We start from the raw sequence: 23,785 nt of genomic DNA, 5'->3' as shown, positions 1-23,785 counted from the left end.
TATTATATGGCTGTTAGGCCGAACCGTTGTGATCCTTTTGCATCATACACATGTCTTGGTTTCACTCAGCTTAAATCTGACATTCTGAAAATAGCAATTATGCAGAAAGCTTAAATATGAGTGCATGGATGTGTACAGGTGAGAGAAGCCTTCTTGGGATTCATTTTCAACACTTCCTTGGTCAAATCGTCCGCAAAAAGCAACACATGTTAGGAGAAAAAAGTTCAAGAGCAGCGTTAAATGGCAAATAAAATAATATATTGTTCAACAAGACACTTTGAATCATTTGGAAAATCCCCATTACTCCTATGCCTTCCATTTAAAATGAGAGTACAGCATGCAAGTGTGTGAGAGAGATAGCACGTAAAGTTCAAAAAGCAAGAACAGTGTATATCTGTTGATCAAGCTACATCAATTATGTATGCATCTTGGACTTCATAATTAATTTATTGTACTCTTTTCAAACAAACATTACCATATGCTCAGTACACAGTGATCTCAATTAGAATGCTGTGAGAATAGTACCAGTTTAAGCTTCCTTTTGTACTCAAATGGGATAATAGCATTTTGATAAAAGCATAATATGTCAATGAAAGATGGAGTACAAGGCTACCCCACTTTCATGAGTTTTCTCTTAATTATAGTACACTGCTGACTTCACTTGTATTTATATACTACACCTTAATCTGACTTTCAACGTAATCATCAATTATCACTTATAACATGAAACATAATCCAATCTATAAGAGATCAAATCATCAGATAAGAAAGTCTCATGTCGAACTTTCTATTCTGCACAAGAAAACATTTGAGGCTCATCAGTTTTGTATTTGTTTTGATAAAATATTTACGTTATGATTATTTGTCCCAAGAGTTAAACCATTTACTATACATGACTCAAGGTTGTGTATATGGTGTCATGAACCAAAATATAATTCAAGTTTAAAGGAAAACACTAGAACTATTTGGACTTGAAGTCTAGTAGAGTCTACCTATGATGAAAATGATCGAACTCGTCCCACTCGGTTATTTAAGAGTTTAAACTATTAGATTAAAACACTCCAACAAATTCATATGAAAGATCTAACACATAAGCACATGAGCACTAATTCAGAATATTTTATTATACCTCGTATTCATAATGATTAAGCAACAAGGTATCTAAAGGTTGCAACCACAAAGTTCAATTCAAATATAAATAGTGTATATGTATAGCCAGCATTGCCATACTTACAAAATTAAGAATCACGCGCTTTAGCCTGTTGAATACTGATATATATCTTGTTTGCGTTGTTGACATCGTTTGCGAGAGAAAGGGAGATGATGAGGAGGTTCAAGAACGAGTACTACCCTTACCTTGTTGGCTACGATCGGTATTATCTGAATCAAAAAGCTTGGAACTTAATGATGTTGGAAGGCGTCTAAGAGGTGAAGTGGTGGAATGAATAGATTGGATGAGAGGATGAGGCATCATGACTTGGGAACTAGAGCTAAAGATCTGAATACTGTTGGATTGTCTTGGATCGCTTTCCACCGAGTAAAAAGCAGATGGTGTAGCAGAAGGTGGAGAAAAAAGTAATTGGGGACCAGATGCTCCACAGAAATTAGAAGATGAAAATTGCACACTACTGCCAGTGCTTGGATGGGAAGGAAATAATTCATGGCTTCCAAGGTGGGATAAAGATAGAGTTGAAGGCTCAGAATGGTGGTAGGAGTTATGTGTGATGGCATTGTTTGACAAACCAGGTAAATAAGAGCTATTAGTCCCAAGGGGGAAGACCTTACAATGAGCTGAAGATTCTTCTCTATTACGAGTACTAGTACCAACAATTCCATTTTGATGATTTTCTAGTTCATTTGGTTTGATCCAGAACTTGCCCTTCTGGGAGGTTGAGACACTTTCAGCTAACTCCGTACGGTTTTGAGAATCTAAATCCCAATACCTTGTTGACTTTGTCATGAGATTTTGGTTTCCCCCATCCTTTAAAAAAGAGGAATTAACACCATCATACAAGCTTCCAAGAGAGAACTGAGAGGTACCTGACAGTGGAGTTTGTTGGTGAAACTGAGCAAAACAGTGAGGAAATTGAAGTGGTGGGAGTTTATCAATATCAGATTTGGTTACTTCAAGCAACCAATCTACCACCTTGCTAGGTTGGTTGAGTCCAAGCTTATCTTGAAGATCATATAACTGAATTGCTGTGGGCACAGACAGTCTAATCCTTCGGTCCCTCAGTCCCCTAATGGTGCAAACCTTGCTGTGCCTATCTTTTCCTCCCAAAGAACGAGACACTCGTACAATTCTTGGGTTTCTGAATGCTGACCATGATCTTGAGGTGGAGGCCGCCTTTGACAACTTTTCAATTTTAATGTTCTCGCCCTCTTGTTGATTGCCCTGCTGAACTTTACTTGAACTTTCATTCATCATGTTTCTTATAATCTCATCATTTTCTTCTTGATAATATCATACAATAAGATCAACCTTTTCGATCTCATGCACTGCAACCAACTAACCCGATCTGATAAACAAGAGGAAAGGAAAAAGTTATAATATCAGAAAACTTTTTTTGTTTAAGTATACGTTTACAGAAAACTATATGTGCTAAACTTGTAGCTTACTTGACTGGAAAACATCCCAGAATAGATTAAAAAAATAGAGAGCCAAAATCATGGGTCAGAAAGAAACAAGAAGATAGTGTAAAAAGTTCAACACTGAAATCAGCTTTACCAATTCTACAAGAGCAGTGAAATTATGGTGGTCGAAAATTAGGGCAAAGACAAGTGTAGTGAGTGAATTGATAGTGTTATGAAAGTGAATCTAAGGCAGAAAGATGAGTTTGGAAGAAAAATTGAGACATGCATGGTTAGGTTTTGAGTGAAAAGATTAGAAGCATGAGTGTGAGTAGTGAGATAAGAAGATGAACTTACGTGAGAGAGGAAAGTGTGCTATAAGCTTTTGAGCATAGAAGAAATGGAGGAGACTGCAGAAGTAGAAACTTCGTACAAGTCTTCAATGTTAACTAGTGGAGCAGATGACCTCAAGTTTCGACTTCAGACTCTCTTTTTTTTTATTTTTTTTTATTTTTTTGCTGCAAAGGAATAATAATGTTGCATCGAATTGAGAATTTTTGTAAAGAAAAAAGGTTAGCATTTTACAGCATGAAAATAATAAGAAGAAGAAGAATTAATTGACCTTCACCATGTGGCATCCTTGTCAAGTGCCACGTCAACCATTGCTTGTCTTGACTTTCTCAATCTCTTTGCACCACATGCTCATCAACAATTAATATTAATAGCCTCCTCTGCCTTAATTAATAATCACTGTTAATCAAACTCAACTCTTAATTATTAACTTATTCAAACTTCGACTCTAATTACATTACTTTTTTCAAACTGTTTTTACTCCTTTATAATTACAAAAAGACTGCAAAATTTACACTTTCTTTTGAAGATGAATATCAGATATTTATATCTTTTTTTTTTTAAATTAACTTGATGAATAAATTAATAGTTCACTAAAATTTAAAACACTGAATATATATAAAAGAGGTTTTTCTTAGTTATTAATTATAGATAGCTTCAGCTAGCCCAAGACAATGAAAAGTTAGGAAAAATATTTAATATTGTACCTTTATTAATCCATTTACTAATTTTAGTTCTATTTTAATATATAAAAAATAAAATCAGCAACAATACATTTTAACCAAAAATTTCTTAAAAATGTAGACACCAAATATGGAGCTCTTAATTTGTATGGTCAATATTTTAAATGCAATTTACATTTTTTTTTTGTCTGGGATATTCATTATTTTTTATTAAACTTACTCCCGTTGGTAAATTCCTTGTCCTAGTTAAGAAAACAAACGAATTTCTAACATAAATTGTTAGAAAACTATATGATGTAGTTTTCATCGTCTCTTGCATTATAAATTTAAGTTCTCTCTTTTTTTTTAATTGTAAAGGTGTTTAATCATTTTTACTGTTTACTTTTATATTTTGAAATTTTGAAATGATTAATTGTTCCTTTTTATGATAACATTTGTCTCTGTTAAAGTTTATTTTTATGTGTCAAAATTTAAAATTCTGAACTGGCACTAGTTTATTAGTTGGTTAAGGATTGTATAAATTATTCTATACTCTTTGATATGTGTTTAATTTTTGTACAAGACAAGAAAATATGTAACTGTAATAACATTTAAATTCCTCTTTTCTAAATTAGAACCTTTGTTGTATTTCAAATCTTAACTACGTACCCATAATTTAAAATTAACTTTTACAAAGCGTTTTCTTTTTCCTAAATTTAATTTACATTCTTTCAGAATTTAAAGTTTCCTATGCATAATTCCCTAAGTATAGGAATGAAACTGAATGTTATATTACATAGGAAACAATTGCTAGTTTTTATGTATTGAAATGTCAAGTGTCAATTAGGTCGGGAAAGAGACCGAGAAGGGGGACAAATGTTTTGAATCTATGTTACAAATTACTTTCTTCCTATTTTTAGTCTTTTTCATGACCAGTTAACGTATACTCTTTTAGTAGTTAAGTTATTTAACTTTGTTCACATCTCCCTTTTTAATTCAATGGCAAAGAATATAAATATATATATATATATATATATATATATATATATATATATGTGTGTGTGTGTGTGTGTGTGTGTGTAGTTTTAGAAATATTGGTATACATATATATAAATGTTAATGTATCCGTCAGAAATAATGCATCAAAGTTATAATAGTGTGACGATTTATTTGCATTTTGATATGAGCTAACTATCTTTATACAAGAATATTTTATATTTTTCTCTTTTGTCATTTTTAATCGTTGTTTTTGCTGTACAGAATTTTACAGATACAATTTATTATATCCCTTTTTAGTTTCAGAAGAGATTGTTGGGTTTTAAGAAAATGAATTCTGAAAAGTAAGAGACAAAATAAATAGTGCAGTTACTGATAGAAGTATATATGAAGAAAGTAAAAAAATAAAAATAAACCCTCACAGGTAAACTTTGAAAAGTTATGATGTATGTTGTTGGATTCTGATCGTTGTATTAGATGATATAGATCCATAGCTGTGCTATAGATGAGGGACCAACTTAGCCTCATAAAAGCATCCACTCAACTTATAGCTGGAAAAAAAGAGAGGGACCACAGACATATGCCAGTGAGATTTGCACACAGCACAATTAGAACTCTCTCTCTCTCTCTCTCTCTCTCTATCTATCTATCTATCTATATATATATATATATATATATATATATATATATATATATATATGCATATATACATACATATCAGTCACATTAGTTTGATTTCTTCTCTAATTATGCTACTTAGTTTCACAATGTTAATGTGTATAGTATAAGATTAATGAGTTTTTCTACCTGAATATACTAATATTACAGGTTTCTAGCTGATATATATATATATATATATATATGAACTTGCAGCTGAGACTTAGTTTATGACAGCTGAACCAAAAACTAGAAGCATGTGGTTGAGTAAATGAAGTAAAGTATCTCTAAACCGTTTCCTAATTAGGTTTTTGTGTTGTGCATGTGGTTATATGCATATAAGAGTAATTGATGTGTATTAGTTGGGCTTAGAGAGAGAATATTTTGCTTTCAAAAAGAGAATCACGCGTATGTTTGTAGAGAGCATATGTATATGTAGAACCCCTAGCTAGCTAACTCTCCGGTGTTCTGTGTCCAAAGTCGAAAAAAGAAAAAAACATAATGAATCTTCTTTCTAATGTTGTGTACTGAGGTTAGAGACAAGGAGTAAGAGCCTTCAGCTTTTCCCTTCAAAATATCCACAAAATAGGAATCTTCGCCTAAATTATTGAGTGTTCATCATCAGGACACACTGCAACTGCCATTGTTGAGTACTGGTCAAAAGCTGAACCAATACTTTTAAACTCAAAACCCTAAGTGGGGTTAAGACCTTGTGAACCACATATATATATGAACCTTGCAGTAATAAGTAAGATGAAAATTTAATATTTCTGCACCCACCTCTTACATGTTATACATTAGTTTCAAAATCAATTAGATTTAAAGGAAAAAACAATAATGCAAAAAATGGTATTATTCGCGCAGGACACAAGAAACCCTAAAATTTTTTAGAGCTTTGTCATTTGAGTTATAAAGATGGCCCATTTAAAGTATTCAGTTTTGGTTTGCAGAAAACAGAAAATGATGACTTCGAAGATTGTTGTCAATTTGTTTCTCTTTCTCAAGGGTTTGTTTTTTAGTTTTATGTGCCCAGCGTTATCCTTATGTCTGCAACTTATTGCAGAAAAAGTAATGAACTCAACAATAATAGGAGTTTCTACTAAATACTCCTATTATATATATGATGATGATGTAATTATTTAACCCCAGTTCTTTAAGCATTGAAATAAATATTTGAAAAATACTCCTATTACCTAGATAGGATAATAATTCCTGAAGTTAGAATTAACTTCTATTAATTTGAATGAACTTAATTAATGTATAATCAAATTTTGATTACTCTAGACCAAACACACACCCAAATAGTAGATAAAATTGTATTTGGAACCTTTATAACTAAATACCAGAGTTACCATCTAAGAGAGAAAACACTATATATTAAAAAAGGTTAAGTTTGTACAAATAAACCAGTGTAATCATAGACTATTTTTAATTATAAATATTTGGTGTAGTATGTATTTACACTTACTTTCAAGACTAATATATAGATGAAAACTTCATTTTTTCTAACCTAGACCTGTATATATTAGAAATTAAAGTTTAGCTAATGGGTGCGCATTGATCAAACCATGGAGATATAAAAGTAATGTTTTGCTTAAAATGTTACAGGGAAATTAGAAGAAAGATAAGATTTCCTTTTAAGCGTGTAAGTTTCTTTGTTTGTTGTTGATGTTGAAAACACTGTTGCATCACCATCAACACTGTCGACTGAGTAGTAGTGAGTAAATCTCTAATGAATGAAAATACATACTATCACTGTCAAGGACTGTGAGATCTCTGCTATTTAGCTTGAAGATATGACTGAGTTAATAAATAAGTGGTCAGAAATGAATAGATAATTCAGAAGGATTTGCATGAATGACAAGTTTCCCATTGTGGATTGGGAATAGAGGAATCTATAATTAATTATCAATACACACTAAAAAATGTGTGTGTGTATAGTGACAGAGATAAATTTAGGTCTTAAAAACTAGAAAATTTTGTTGATTCCTTGCAGCTGCGGAGTAGTTATTGCTGTGTACAGAGAGATCTGCAAAAGGTAGTGACAAGAGGAAAGATATCTGATGAGAAGATAAAAGGAAAAGTGATAAAGATAAATGGTATAGAAGGAAGAGAAATGGTTCTTAGGAATGACAGGTTCTTCTTCTTCTTGTAAACATTACTGGGTATTAAGGTTAGCAGTGACAGCGTGAATTGCCAAACCTCTGTGGTGTGTCCATGTGAATGAAAGTGACTGAGAAAGAGAGCGAGATGTTTCGGTCATTGGTGTAGCCTATATCTTTACTTCTGCTTCTGCTTCTGCTTCATGTTTATTATCCTATATATAAAGTCAACAGATCAGCTCAGTTTTTTATGCTAGCCAGCACCACTCTTTTCTTTTAACTTCTTAAAAAAAAAAAAAACACTAATATTATTATGCTCAATTAAATGTTCCTTTTATATGTCTTTTAAAAAATTTAGGTCAATTTAAAAGATAAAACATTTTTCTTTATTTTCATAATAATTTTATTAATTAATTACTGAGTAAGTAAGTAAGAAGTAGACATAAAATAAGGACATATATAGTTAATGTTATTTTCAAATTTTAAAATACCACAAATATATATATATATATATATAAATTCACACTTCAAAAAAAAAAAGGAAAGTATTTCTAATTTACAATATTAAAAATTACTTAAGTAAAAACAAAAATATTTAATAACTCTATGTCCCTTATATATTAAGTATGAAACATTTTCAACCTAAAGATTTTGAATCAAATGATTAAAGAATTATTGATAGCATTAAATAAAAGAAAAGAGTATATTTTAGTTTATAGAAAGTCAAAATAAAAACAAGAAGTTTAAAAAGAAAAAAGTTTTGCACACAAGAGTACATATGGGCACTAAAATATCTTATCTTTCAATATTAGCTATTCCTTTCTTAGTTGATTAAACAATTTTTTATCTCCTCATTTCAATTATATGATCAATTAGACAAAAACAATCATGTTTTATATTATGACTTATGGACCATGAATATATTAAATTTTCTAAGTGCATCCTAATTTCACATTATTCGAAGACATTATGAAGTTTCAGTTCAGAATGTTTTGAAAAGACACATGTATGTAATACTTTAATAAAAAATAATTAGAAAAGCCTTTGTATGTGAGGTGTATATGTTTTTGACAAATTTATCAATTGTATTTAAGGTTAGTTAATATTAATATAGAAAATTGGTGAACTGATAAAAGTTTCTTTTACAAAAGAAAACAGTGTGTGAAGTGTGAAGTGCAATCAAACATATATGTTTGCCCCATTAATTAAATATTATATAGAAAAAAAAAATTAAACATTGTATATGTAAAGGTATATCAAGCTACAAAATGAATGATGATCACTAAGAGGATGATAACAACACAAAAAAAAATCTTGGCACATTTTCTAATATAATTGTTTGTTTGATAATGTTAAACTCATAATAAACTTTGTTGGTATGATGTGATAAATTGTTACACTTTATAGGAGTGATAAAATAGGTTAATTCAACTTGTTTTGATTCAGTTCATTTTTTATTCTATATAATTAACATGAATGAAAAAATGGATCAATTCAACCTATTTTGATTAAGTCCATCTTTTATTTGTTAAAAACAGATTGAAATGAACTAGTTTTTTATTTAAGAAAAACTTTTGTTTTTTTAATTGATTAAATTTAAAATTTGTTTTTTTAATTTTGTGTTTTTTTAAGAAACAAAAGTATCTTCAAGTTCATACAAGAAATATATACTTCAAGAAAGATATGCTTCAATTTCCTAACTTTGAAATAATTAGCTTATACAATCATACGAAGACAACCTCTAATACAATGGATTAGTAATGATCCAAACTATTAACAAAGTTGAAATTAAATTTTCTTGTTTTTTTTTTTTAAGTTTGTGTTTTTATTGACATCCTTTAGTGATCAAACTTACCAATGGCATCATACGTCACTCATAGCGGTATAACTCACTTAGAATGGTCACACAAATTTATTTCTCTTCTTCAATTTCATTTCTTTTCTTATTATAAGACTTCACAATGAGAGTGAGTCTTGATTGAGATCTTTTGTTATCCTGAATTTTACATATTGAGATTTTTTGTTAGATTAAGATTTTTGCAAATATGAAATTTAGCGACATGAGTTAGGTTCTCAATGCACAAATGAAGATGATGAATAAAAAAGAAGATAAGAGACTAAAAAAAAATAGGTTCCAATTATGGTAAGAACCAAAGTCTAATATGAAAGTTTAGGTTTTGTTTCATAGAATCCAAAAACCCACCATTTTTTTTTTCTTGTTTGGATATATTTTGATTATTAAACCAAAACACAATATCCAAAATGATTATGTTAAATCTTTTCACTCCACTTATGCTCTTAGTTTTGTTTAAATTTAATAACTCATTTTTGCTACATACTTTCTCAATAATTCAAGTCATTTGATACTCACCAAGTTTACTCAAAATTTTACGATATTTTTCAACATTTAAAAAAGTAATAAATATTATAGTTTGTCATAAAATTTGAATTATGTGTAATTTTTTACTATTTTATATAGTTACTTAAATTTATGCAATTTTTATTTGTTATTCTATTTTAAGATTTATGTAATTAAGGATTTTTAAATTCAATTCTTAATAATATCATGTTTTTTTTTAATTTGTTTTAAGAAAATTATTTAATTCATATTCTAGAAAGTACAATGCTTCATTATGTAGGGTCGAGAACTACTTTGTCTTTTGAGTTCTTTAGTTTTGTCCACCCTTCTTTCAAATAGTTCAAATCCTTGGATGAATACCTCCTATAGGCACTCTCATGCTCAAGTTAGGGTTCAATTACCAATCAGTAGTTAAGTCAAATATTTAATAAATGTAACTCACTTACTTTATTATCTTGAGGGTTGCTCTCTCCTCCACCACTAAATATTCTCTGCACCTCCCCAAAACTTTTTTAATTATCAAAGTACCATTTTTTACTTTATTTAATTAACTTTATTATCTTACCTTTGTATTTATAGGTTTTGATGTGGATTTTCAACTAAAGTAGGTCCAATTATGGCTCAATGTCCTCTAAGCATACTTTACATGATTAATCACATTATCCTTAACATGCAACAACCGATCGGTTGCTAACGTTTTTGTTGTCGCTCGATCTTCGCTAATGTGTAAGTTTCAGATAATTTAATCTACCACTCGTTTCATTAATCTTGTTTTGGTCGATTTATACTATACATACAATTACATACCTGAATATAGATATATGTCATATTGACTTTGAAGAATTGATCTGATGTCTTTCTTATATTTTTTTCTTTGGTTTTTTTTTAGAATTCATATAAAATCTTTATTTTAGTATATTAGCTTCATAATGATAATTAAAAAATTTGGATGTAGTCTTAGTCTTATTTGAAAGGTGAACGGCCTAAGTTATTAAAATAAAAAAAAAAATAGCATATATTCAAACTAACGTAAGAGGATTCAAATGTAAGTTGTTACTTGTCAATCAAAAATAATAATTTTTTTCAATATAATTTAGTGTCTTACATACTTTTTTTGAAATATAATTTTCAAAAGGCCTATACATTTGTCCTCTTTTATATATGAAGAAGATACATTACTTCTTTGTCTCCTTTTATTTTTTCAATTTTATCCTCTTAAGTACTAATTTTTAAATTTGAATAATTATTTTTTAATTTTATTATTTTAGTAACTACTTTTTTAAATTTAAATGATTATCCATTATAAAAGAATTATTTATACTTTTATTATTTTAGTAACTATTTTGAAAATTTAAACGATTATTCATTATAAAATAATTATTTATATTTTTATTATTTTAGTAAGTACTTTTTTAAATTTAAATAATTACTTATAATAAAAAATAATTTACACAATATTACGTAATATTTTTATTTTAATAACTAAAGTTTATTTTATTTACAACTATATTTCTAATTTTGTCTTTTTAATTATTATTTTTAAAATTTAAATAATTTATAAATATTTAAAAAATATGTACAGATATTGCTTCTGGATTTTCGTTAGTTAATGATAAAAATTGTTTAATAGATAACATTATTTTGAAATATATCTTAAATCCATGTTTTATATTTTTATTTAGAATTTAATCATACACAATAGTGAGATTTATATATCATGTTAAAACTCTGTTCACTCTATTTAATCATATGTAATTGAATCTTGACTTTGAATTGGAATTTTAAATGTCTGTATCAAAAATTTAAATTACATAAAAATAAACTTATTTGGACTTGTTAGTCTCTCTTTCTTACATAGAACAAGTAATGAATTAATTAGGTGCAGTTTATAAGCTAATATGAGTTCATAAACATAAAAATTGTGGTTGTTTCACCTGTACCTCTAATTATTTTATCCTGTACTTCTAATTTTTTAAAATAGCTTTACTTTTTTTTATCACATTTTAAAATTAGATAAAAAAAAATTCTTCATCAAATTTTAAAATCTAATAAAAAAATTATTTTTTTCATAAAATTTCAAAATTTATAAAAAAAAAATCATCAAATTTCAAAATTCGATGAAATTTTTTTCAAAACTTCATTAAATTTCAAAATTCATAAAGAAAATAAAAAAAAAATCATCAAATTTCAAAATTCAATAAAGAAAATGAAAAATCTTTTATCGAAATTTGAAACTTGATGAAAAATATCTTTCGTCAAATTTTGAAATTCAATAATGTTTAAGAAATCCTTTATCTTTTGAAAAATAGTTTTAAAATTAAAAAAAAAAATGGAGGTGGTGAAACAGCCTAAAATGGTTGCATATCATCTAAAACAAATGGAAATGGAGGCCGTTTATGGATCCAATATGTAACTATAATAATAATTGGTGGAAATAGAGGTTACAAATATCAATTAGGATTCAATCATTTATGTACAATCTGCAATGTATGGGAATGGATCACTCCAGTAACACTTTCATTAGATCATATCTGGACGCTTCAAAAGTTATTAATATAATAATATTTTTTATAAAAACTGAGAATATAAAATAAATAAAATCAGCATTCTTGAATATCTTAAGGTATTTTTGCACGTTAGAGAATCCTCTCCCCATTTATGGACCAATCAAGTGGCTGAGTGGTTTCTATATATTATAGGCAATTACATTCCTGTGTAGGTGTTCTACGTGACCAATTAGTCATGACTCATATTCTACCGTAAACAGAATGTAATTTTGATCACTGCACCCATCAAATTTCTTCCTGCCAGAAAGTAAAATGTAATTTGATAGGATGCATGAAGAAACACCCATAGTTTTATGCCTAAAAACTCCTACACAAGGGCCATGAGTCATGAACACTGCATTGCCCCCACCTCTTAAATTGAATATATTTAGAAGAATGGAGGCAACAGATTCTTTGATGTCATTTTAGAAACCCAATTTCTCAAAAGCAAATAAATGTCTTAGGTGAAGGCACGCTTTTGTAGCTAAAACAAGAATAAAGCTTTAAACAAAATATGGATTTCATTTCCAAGATATGTGTGCTACACGCTCCATCAAGTTGCCCTGAAGAAATTTTGAAATGACATTCAAAAGCTTCTCTCGTAATCAAAATAAACAGTGAAATTTCGAGGGTAAGTATTCAATTTACCCATTTAAGTCATTGAATCAATTTACTTTTTTATCCCACATTCACAAAGTAAACAAATAGTTAACCCCAGCCAGCTACACTTTATTTATATAAAATGTTTACACGCCTCCTTAAAATGGACGGCCGTCACAAGCCTGTGCTAAAAGACTATTAGCATTTTTTTTCCATTGACAAAAAACAGAAAGTTGACTGGGCCAATAATGTCCTCATAAGAGCACAAACCTGGTCACAAAAACAGAAAAGCAGTCAATCAGAGTTATGATACCAAGTGTATACTACGATTAATGCATTATAGTTATACGACTCAATAACAGAATCCAACCACAGCAAGAATGATTTCATTTTCTTTCTTTCCACACTAAAAGAATGACATTACACTAAAGCAGCAAGGCCAGGTGCATCATAGTTTTCTTTCTTGCTTTTGTATTTGTTTAGACCGTTTATTAACATGGATATCAGAGCAGAGCTACCAACCCAAAAACACTCCAGTGGGATAGCAGACAGTACGATAACCACTACAGTGAGAAAAATGAGGGAAAGGTAATTTTTTTATCAAAAGTATCATCCATATAAGGCATATTTAACAAGGCAATAACAAGAGCATAAAGCAGAGGATAATAAACAGAGGTTGTCTCACAGTAAAAAAAAAGGATAAAATTGTAAAAGAATAGAAGTTGCAGCAAGAAAAGTAATGCAAGTATGAACTATGAACAAAGTCGGGAAAAAGGTATACTCAACAGAAGTTAAGGAGCTGCCTGAAAATTTTGAGCTGCTGGAAAAGCAAGGCTTTCACCAGAAGAGGCATTAGCAGCCAATGATGGAAGATACAAGAAAAAATAGTAAAACCCGGCATCATTCTTCAAAGAATGAAGGGTGTTTCAACTCCTTTGTCTTCTGATGGGAGAAAAATTATGAAATTTCATAAACCACCTTAATCTGAGTAGTAGAATCAACAAAAGGAGCGCAAAGCAGGATTTCAGTGGAATCTTAGACATAGTGGCTGTGACAGCCACCATACAGGCTGCTATTGCCACTTCACAAAAACATAATGAAACACCACTTCCAATATGGTCAGACTGCACGAACAAAGGACTTTCTTATTTAGTTGTGTACACGTACACCAGGTACCCATTATATCCCCGCCTAAGAAAATATTTTCCCATGGAATTTCTCAGACTAACCCTTCTAATCTTCCCAAAATCCAATTGTTGTTGCTCCTCTAGCCCTATTTGGGGAGCAATACACTTTCAGGTAACTATTTGTTGATTGATGACAAATTTTAGGATGTTGCTATATCTCTCTTTTCTAGCTTCATCTTCACCACTGTGCCAAAGTTATAAATCTAATAATGTGTCTAGTCCCTTAATATTTTCACAACCCCTCTGGTTTCTTGAAGGCACATAGATCACCCTTTTCTCCTAATCATGGCTTCGACTACGTCCATAGACCATTCTTTCTTGAAGTATCTATTATTCCCAACTCTATCCGGACACTTTCTTTACTTCTCAATAATTTTGTAACCAGAGCAACATCGTTCATCAGTTGCACCATGGCTTGAGTATATTGACCTAACAGACAGTAACTACAATTTGAATGCTATCAACCAATTGGCCACCAGGGTGAGCTAGAGTCCAGAGGTTCTTCGGTGGTGAATATCTAAATAGATAGCATGAGCTATAGTCCCCCCATTTGACGCATGCCAATGACCAAGTGGACCAAGGATAAGGCGTGGACTACCCATAAGCCTTCCTCGTTGTTTCAGAAATTAGGTTCAAAACCAGAAAGAAGAAATAATAGCAATACGGAATAGGGTCTGACCCACAATGCTAAGGAAGAATTCCTTTTAGAGACATCGATAGCAGCCAATCCAACTCAAGGAACATCTACATGATTAAGTGAACCTAATATATCATCAAATATAGTGTGACCTGCAGGATGGTGCTCTCTATTAGCGAGGGAATCAGGTACACCTCCTTTCAACAGAATCATTACTTTTCTTCAGTGGATTAGGTTCATCCAATAGATAAAAAGGTAAGACATTTTCTGTAATTTAAATCCTTCCCCTCCTTCCTTCCTCTGATTCTTACAAACTCCTCATTGATTCTTCACATGGCTGTAACCAATATTTACCACCTTTTAGAAATTTCAAGCTCAACCTTTCCTGAAATTCTATCCCCCAGCGTTGTTCCACCAATACTAAAACTTTTTCAAGGTCCTATCTAGCCACAACAAACCACACGATCTACTTTCTGCTTGTGGAAAAACATTTTGTATCTTTCAGGAGTTCTGCATCCAAAAAAGGGGCTATTGCAATACAGGAGCAGTTTCCTCTTCCATCCCTACCCTCTCCCTTGGGTCAAACCTACTTCCTTCACCTGAATAATTGCAATTTTTTTTTCTGTATAGGTTTCTCACGTTCAAGATGTTGCTTCTTTGCTCAAGTCCTCAGATCAAATGGTTCTTTCTCTAATTCACTTCATGCTTGGCAGCTTCCTCATTTGAAACAAATAGCAATATCATCAGGATACTGAGGTCAAAGCCACTTGAAAACTGCCTTCACAAAGGTCAGCAAATTTGCTGGTTAAGCCTTTTTCACCAAAGCCACCAACAAAGACAAACAACTCTCAAAGCCCTCACAATATGTTCTGATGGCATCAAAACACAGCTCAATGATAATTAACCACCAAAATCTTCCTTTCCAACAATTGGAATTATCCTAGACATTCAGTAGCTTTGACTCCCAGACCAGGAGCACTAATAATGCTTCATAGATACTGGTATGAAATGTAAAGATTAACCAAAAGGGAAATCTATTCAACATTCTCTCCCAACTCTGAATCCATGGAATTCAAGGTGAAGAGCAACAATGGCTAACAACAGAATCAAAAGCGTGGTCTCTCCTGTTGGGAAGTCTCACGTCACCTATCTCAATTCTTGGAGTGCTGATTATACATCTATTGGACAACTTCACTTAATGTCAATTGGTTTTAAGTTGAAATCTCAGATGATGGATCAAAGCCTATAGCTTATCTTAGTAATTGTCTATTCTAGTTGGCTCGTTTGATTTGGCAGACATATGTGGAAGGGGGGTGTTCGGAAGTCCTGCTTCAACAGCCTCAATTCCTGAAGTGTGGCGATTTCATTTAATGTCAATTGGTTTTAAGTTGAAATCTGATCTTTTACACCCAAACTAATTAGCTAACTAACTGAATACACCTACATTCACTAACTCTGTCTGTCCTGCCACAGCTACTACGGTTAAAGAGCTAACTAAGAGAGGCTGGCCTATTTGGCTCTTTAGTGATTCACCATCTACCTGATCGAGGAATGAAAGACTGAAGATAGCATCAACTTCTTCATGGGCATAAGAAGAATCAGGCAATCCAAGGATCTAGCCATTTGTAGATTGACATAGAAGATAATTCGTTGGCTTTCTACTGCTCCACCTGCATACCTGACGAACAAATGAAGAATAGAAGAGTTTGTAGACTTTGTCACAGCATCAAAAGGAAAGTGGGGAAGAATGTGCCTTCCATCGTCAATGGTGTCTCCTTCATCAAAGATAATGGCTTTTGGGGTATATACCATCTCTGAGGCTTTCAGAGATGGCTCGGGTCTTCCTGCTCCAACCCCAACCACCGAGGAATAGTACCAGCAGTAAGGAAAGACGGTAAAATAAGACGGACAAAACGCGTAGCAGAGATTTCTACGAGAATTCCACGTATCATCTAATACTTGCTTTCCTAACTGGGTTATGTCGCTAATAAAACTTATCATTTAAATGTATAAGACTAGCATTAGCAAATTCCTATTTACAATCCATTTAATAAATTCAACACAGTTTTACACAGAATCCCAACAGCCTAATTTATTGAACCTCTTATTTCATTTGTACTTCTGGCTACATAAAGTTTAAGTGAAAAGCACAACGAAACAAAAAATAACCAGCTTCGTTAGACCTTCTAAAAAAATAAACTGAAACATAAGAAGGAAGAAAAGGTTGAAAATTGAAATCAAGTTAAATAACTCCATAATCCAAACGCCAGAGAGATCGTTAAAACAACAAAAATTCCCCGGTTTTTGACTCAACCATAAAGCTCCCCAAACATTTGGAAGTGATGAATCCAATATTAGCTTCTGAGGCTAATCACGCGAATCCAAACAGAATAACACGAAAACCCCTAATTAACAGAAGCAGGGAAAAGTGACCTGGGAGTCAGCCCTGGTATCCGCCACCGATAGCATTGATGTCCTCCTCGACGGCGGAGTTGAGGTAAACGGGGGGAAAGTCAGAAACGGCGAAGGTCTGCTCCTTGGCGAGCTTCTCGACATCAGCCTTCTTCAATACGGTGCGGCGGATGGGAGGGCGGTTGCGGCGCTGGTCGCGCGAGAAGTATTTGATGTCGTAGACGGTCTCGGGGAGGGAGTTGGGGATGCAGGGTTTCTCCTTGGTGGTGGCTGGGCACTGCAGGCGGTATTCGGTGGCCAAGGGCACAGCGGATCTGTACTCAGGGTCGGCGCAGGGACCCGTGATCTCCCAAGGCTTCTTTATGTAGCGCTTCAGAGTCTGCACCAGTGAATTCGACGCCGATTTCGCCATTAAACCAACAAAACTACGAAGACAAGAAAACTGGGTTTCTCAATCACCGGATCGAATCAAAACCCACTCACTCCCTTTGATTTTCACTCCTTTCAATCCTAAACATATCCGGGTCCAGACCCGACTCGAACCCCGATCCGGAACCTTAAGTATGTAACAAGAGGTGAAAAACATGGGCCATGAAGTGTTTATTTTGTTGGTGGGTGTATAAACTCCTTTAAGAGCTAATTTCTATAAAAAAAAATAATAACTTCTTTTAAACAAATGAAATAGTTATTTTTAATGTTTTTTTTAACTAGTATTTCTATTTTAGCTTCTACCATGCATAAAATAGATGGTTATTTTATATAGTTAAATTTTTAAATAAATATTTTACATATTAAATTCTATTTTGTTATCGAAATTTAAAAAAAAAGTGTTGAAATTTAATTTCGAAATAAAAGTATTATTTTAAAATGCAAGAATTTAAAAAAAGTAAGTACAGAATAACGATAAAAGAAGAGTGATTTGAAATTACTAAAAAAAGTTCCCCATAGTTAAATCAAATTACTCTAAAATATTAAGATTAAAGTTGAAAAAACCAAGAGTACGAAAAAGATAACATTCTAATTTAAAAATAAGTGGTGAAGACTATTTCTTAATTATATACGTGAAAAACTTGAGATATAATTATAATTCAAAAATTTTTAATAAATCAAATATAACTTGAATCTTATAATGTTTTATAATGTTTTATGAATGAGAGGATTAAAAAACATAAAAATCATGAATATAATTAAAAAATAATTTAAAAAATAAAAGAAATTATAATTTTATTTTAATTTTACATAATATTAAATTTGTTGATAAGTTGATTTTGTTAGAAGAAAGTCCAAATCTGTCATTTTCTTTTTCTGTTATTTTTATTTGTTTTGGGTTTTTAGTTTTATTTTAGGTTTTTAGGTTTTATTAGCCAATATACAGATATACTAAAAGTTCATGTAAACATTTTTTAAGTTATATTATATATATTTATATTTTTTTCTGAGATACAATTTTTTTTTCTTTTATTAGAACTTTAATTTTTATTAAATATTAAAATATTTGTAACGAATATTCATTTTACTTATCAATTTACTACACTGTGACATCTTTATTATTGTCTTATTTTATATTTTTTCTGATTTATTCTTGTTGTGCTTATTGAAGATTTAAATTTAGAAAATATTGTACTCTTTTTTAGAAGAATGTTATTGTTTGAATATCTTTTTTTATCTTATTTTTCTCTCGTATTAAAAAAACAATATCTTATTCAATTTCATTAAACTTTAAAATTTTTAACTTGTCTCACGTCCTGCACTTAAATTGTATATTTCTATATTTGATCTGTGAAAATTATCTATTTTTTTATTTTTCTATTAACTGCAATCCCAATTAACTATTTACCTTGATCTTTCATGAATCTTTTTTTTAACTGTAAAATTGAAAAAAAAAATAGAAAATCCAATGTAATAAAAGGATAATGTGAACGTGTTATATATTTATTAATAAGAAAGAACATGTTTTACACAACGGTTCTGCAGCTCAATTGGTGAGAGTTCTTCGGTAAATTAAGTAGAAAAACAAGAAAAATATTGGTTTACAGGAGAATTTAGTTTCTAAGACTGATCAGTTGGTTTTTATCGAATGATAGGTTTTTTAGGAAATAGGACTTGGTGGGCGGTTAAAGTATAAGGTTAAGTTGACCATAAGTTATTGACAAAAAAAAAGTCTTAAGGTGAGGCATAAAAACCCTACTACTGTCGTGAGTGAAAGAGAATTGTATTTGCACTTCTTTGTTTTGTCAAAGAGAGGGAGAGCAACGTGTGCATGGAGACCAACCAGAAGAATATGTGTTTTCAAACCTTAAAGGCTGTAATTTTTGTTGGTTTAAAAGGTATGGTGAGTTATCCTTGTTGACTGTTTTGTATTATTTTGAATGTTTGTTGTGATGTTTATGAAGGGTGTTAAGCCTTGATGTGTTTGGACATGAATATTTCTTTGATGATTGTTTTATGTTGATTGGGTAATTATTGGTTGTGATCAATGTCATATTGTATTGGATAAATTTAATTTTGGTGTTTAAGAGTTTATTAGTGCAGTGGAAGCAATCCAGGTATATAATTTGGCTTTGGTATAAAGAGTTATGATTTGTTGTCAATTGCTCTATTGTGATATTGAAATGAGGCTACAAATGAAAGGTGTTTTAGGTTCAAAAACTAAGGTTTAAATGTTGCTTTTGGAAGCAAAATTATTGGTGCTAGAGTGTTCACGTTTTCTTTGGTTCAAAGTTTGCAATTTGGTGTATTAAAAGGTGTTAAGTTTTTCAATTTTCTTTTAGATAATGTGCATTGGAATTGTAAGTGTAGTGGTTGTTCCCAACATTACTAATTGATGTACTGAATGTTCTAAATGCCCATTAGTTTTAACATGGAAACTTAGAGTCAGGAATTGTTGCAGTGTTGTGCTTTAAGCGTGTAACTAAGTTGTTAGACGTTGGGTCATTTGGAGATGATGGGTCGTCTTTGGGTGTAAGACGTTGGGTCGACTGGGGACGTTGAAACGTTTGGGGACGTTGGGTCATTTAGAGATGATGTAACTAAGTTGTTAGACACTGGGTTGTTTGAGGGTGTAACTGAGTTGTTAGAAGTTGGGTTGTTTTGAGGACGTTGGGTCATCTAGAGATGTAGCTGAGTTGTTAGACAATGGGTCGTATGAGGTGTAGTTGAGTTGTTAGACATTGGGTCGTCTAAGGGTGTAAGACGTTGGTTCGTCTAGGGATGCTAGGTCATCTAGGGGTGTAATTGAGTTGTTAAAATTGGTTGTCTGGGGATGAGGACAAAATGTTTGTCTTATGATGGTATATGTGTCAAGTTGTTGTGATGACTTTGATGTTTTGTTGATGTTATGCCTTCTTGTAGTACTTTGTAAATCTAGGGTTGTACCTTTCATCTTCTGAAGCGGTAGAAAGGTAGCCACATTTCTTCTTTGAAGGGTAGAAAGATCGATTTCTTTGTTTATAAGAGGTGGCATAAGAGATAAAGTTCGAGTGTCGTCCTTTCTTCTTTCAATGAGATGGAAAGGGAAGAATGTTTCGCCCAGAGATTTCTAGCTCGAGCTTAGTATAGTTCTCGTCGTGAGCAACAATGGAGATTTACTCATAAGTCCTTGAAAAGCAGGGGAGATAAGTCCAAATTTATAGTAGAGGATAACTTGAACTGCCCTATTTTTGTGAACATGTTTTGTAATAGTAGAGGATAACTTGAACTGCCCTATTTTTGTGAACATGTTTTGTAAAGTACAGGAGAACGACACATGTTTTGGAATTGCTTGGTGGTGGCATTTGTGCTAGCGGTTATTTGATCCTCGAAGTCGGCCTCCAAAGTCTTTGATAACAAGAGATTAGCCATTTCTAATATCTCAATCTCATTTTAGTATAATTCTATTTTATATTTGTGTCTTTGAATTATGTTTGCATATGATCTTTTAGAATTTGGGTCAAATTTTCTCTAAATAATGATAAAGAATCTTCAAGTGGTACAAATTTGAAAATAAATTCTTTTCAAAAGGAAAGATATGAGAGAGGATTATCTCCTGAACATATGAGAGAATAACTTAAAAAGAACATTTGTAATTCAAAGGATTTATAGAAAAGGTAAAGATCAATTTTAATCTTATAATGTTCCACAAAAGGAACTTAAAACAACATAAAGATCATGAGCACAATTGAAAAATAATTTAAGAAATTAAATAAATTGTAATTTTATTATAATTTTACATAATGTTAAATCTGTTAAGCAAAAGTCTACGTCTATCATTTTCGTTTTCTTTTATTTTTGTGTTTTGGAGTTTCAACTTTGTTATAAACACTAGTGCAGAAATCATATTTACAAGTTTGCCACTACATTTTATATTATAATTAATATACAAAACTATATTATAATACGTCTTACTTTTATTATGATTCTGTCATCGCTCAACCTATTATAATGGATAATTTTTATCCATCATAATAAGTTGTAATAATAAGTTATTTTTTCACTAGTGAAAGGTTTTAGATTTTTTAAACTTACGTATGTATATAAAGGTATCATATATATTTCCTTACCTAACAAGTCATATATATATATATATATATATATATATATATATATATATATATATATATATATATTTACATTCTTTGGAAGATAATTATTTTGGTTTTTAGATTAAAATTTTGATTCCTATTAAATATTAACATTTTTTGTAATAAATTTTTATTTGATTTTTCAATCTACAAAATTGCAGTGTCTTCGTTTTTATTTTATTTCCTGATTTACTTTTATTATGTCTAATAATCCAACTTAAAAACAATGATTTTTTTTAATCCAAAGTTCTAAAATACTTTTATTTAGAAAGAAGTAATGAGTATTTAAACAGATTCTCCCGTTCACAGAGATTGACGAAGATGGATGAGAAAATTTTTGTTAGCTTTTAGAGATTTGCGAGGACTAAAATGAGAAGATTTACGGGATTCTCAATTTATTCTATCACTGCGGCAGTGCGAAGATTTGGAAGGAATGATGAATAAATTTCATTTTTAACCTTTGATAATTAACTTTCATACTTTTATAAAAATAATAATAATAATAATAACATACATAATAATAATAATAATAATAATAGTAATAATATAAATATTAAACTTAATTTTATTCAAAAGATTTATTATTATGAAATTTTGAAATTGAAATTGAAATTAAAAAAAAATGAATTTTTATTTAAATAAATTGTATCAATTATTTATTAAACATATTGTAATAAACTTAGATATTTTTTAAAATATATTATATTAATTATTTATTAATTTTTTCTCATTTTATATTATTTTAATAATTAGGGATATTTTGATAATATTTAATTTATATTTATTAAACTAATTTTTTAAATTTGTCACATCTATGAAATCTTATACTAATTCTGAGAAACTTTATTCTCAAATTCATTCTCAATTATCCACAAATCTACTAAAAAAACAACAACAAAAAATTTACTCTCAAATCTATTCAAATCATCTTTACCAAATCCTACCAAAACAACATAGGATTAGTGATGAAGATTTAGAATTATATTAAAGGGTTGTTTTTAAAATTATTAAGCATCACACCGAGTCATTCACTCGTTCTGAACTTGTAATAATTAGTTGTGGAATTGAACGGAAATTTGGCCGTAAAAGATACGAAGAAAACCAAGCTTTGTCTTCTTCTCTCTCCACTTTCACTATCAATATCCAGCCAAAACAACTGCTTTCAATCATGTTTTTTCCTTATATATTTTTGGTTTTGTACATTGTTTTTTAGGTTGTATTAATTTATAATTGATTTCTAATTGAAAAATTAAAATCATTTTATTGATAAGTGTTCCAATAAATTGAGATTAGATTCAATATTTTTTATTCAGAAATTGAGATTGTTTCCGCAAATGAAATTTTCTTTATCGACATACCTATTTTCAGACAGTAACTATGATCATTGATGTGTTCAAGTGTGAGTGATCTTTTAGTTTCAAGATTTTATAGGAATGGTGCAATAATTCAAGAGTTTGAATGAAATTAAACTTACATACAGAAGGCAACTTATCGTGATATGATAAGAAAAGATGTAAAACCATTATTCAAAGTTCTTGAATATTGACACAATTTATTTTATTATTTTGCTAGTATTACAAACAAAGCAGACTATTATATAAATCTTAACTGATATTAAGAAATTAATTTTAAATTTAATTAAATTTAAGAAAAAATAAATTATAAAATAAAATTTATATATTCTTGTTAGATACATTATTTTCATTTTTTATTTTTAGTTAAATTATTATTATTTTCTATTTATATTTTGAGGTTAGTTTATATTTTTTTGTTATAAATAAATTATATAACTCAAGAGATATTAACCATATTCATTATTGTTTTATTACATTAAATAATTATAAATTAATTTTATCTTTTTTAAAGAATAAAAAACTGATTATATAAAATTTTTAAAATAAAGAAAAGTACAACACTCTTTGAAGTTTTAGCATTTTGGTTTGATTGACTCTTTTCTATGTATCTTTTAATAGGTTGGTTAGCCTTCTTAAAATATTTTGCTTTTAAGTTTTACCTTTTTTTTTTAATGTTTTTATTTAGTAGTTTTTCTTTTTTTTTTTTAAAAAATCACTACAAAATTATCAATTTTTTTAGATTTTGTAAGTGAAATAAAGTAAGTCACAAATTTTAACGTAAAAGTATAAAT

The 23,785-nt window shown here is 30.1% G+C and overlaps 2 protein-coding genes across 3 annotated transcripts; both read right to left on the bottom strand.

Moving 5' to 3' along the window:
* LOC106767549 (transcription factor TCP5) lies at positions 1-3,229 on the bottom strand. 2 transcript variants are annotated; one of them, XM_014652470.2, is made up of 2 exons: positions 2,929-3,229; positions 1-2,519 (listed from the first exon to the last, which is right to left on the bottom strand). In XM_014652470.2, the coding sequence occupies exon 2, from the start codon at positions 2,426-2,428 to the stop codon at positions 1,334-1,336; it is 1,095 nt and encodes a 364-aa protein (XP_014507956.1). In that variant the 5' UTR covers positions 2,429-2,519; positions 2,929-3,229; the 3' UTR covers positions 1-1,333. The 2 variants fall into 2 exon arrangements, with proteins under 2 accessions (XP_014507956.1, XP_022639356.1); XM_022783635.1 differs by lacking the exon at positions 2,929-3,229 and adding an exon at positions 2,729-2,918.
* A 9,573-nt stretch (positions 3,230-12,802) lies between these two features.
* Positions 12,803-17,647, bottom strand: LOC106768957. Its single transcript, XM_014654368.2, has 2 exons — positions 17,102-17,647; positions 12,803-13,114 (listed from the first exon to the last, which is right to left on the bottom strand). Exon 1 carries the CDS (start codon positions 17,490-17,492, stop codon positions 17,109-17,111), a length of 384 nt encoding a protein of 127 aa, XP_014509854.1. The 5' UTR covers positions 17,493-17,647; the 3' UTR covers positions 12,803-13,114; positions 17,102-17,108.
* Positions 17,648-23,785: the final 6,138 nt, after the last annotated feature.

Source organism: Vigna radiata, chromosome 7, assembly GCF_000741045.1.
Source record: "Vigna radiata var. radiata cultivar VC1973A chromosome 7, Vradiata_ver6, whole genome shotgun sequence".
NCBI classification, from domain to species: domain Eukaryota; kingdom Viridiplantae; phylum Streptophyta; class Magnoliopsida; order Fabales; family Fabaceae; genus Vigna; species Vigna radiata.
The sequence above is the reverse complement of the archived record's forward strand: the minus strand, read 5'-3'. Positions and strand labels throughout refer to the sequence as shown.

Coding starts and splice junctions, on each gene's coding strand:
- LOC106768957 (XM_014654368.2), bottom strand. CDS start 17,492: ATGGCGAAATCGGCGTCGAATTCACTGGTGCAGACTCTGAAGCGCTAC.
- LOC106767549 (XM_014652470.2), bottom strand. CDS start 2,428: ATGATGAATGAAAGTTCAAGTAAAGTTCAGCAGGGCAATCAACAAGAG.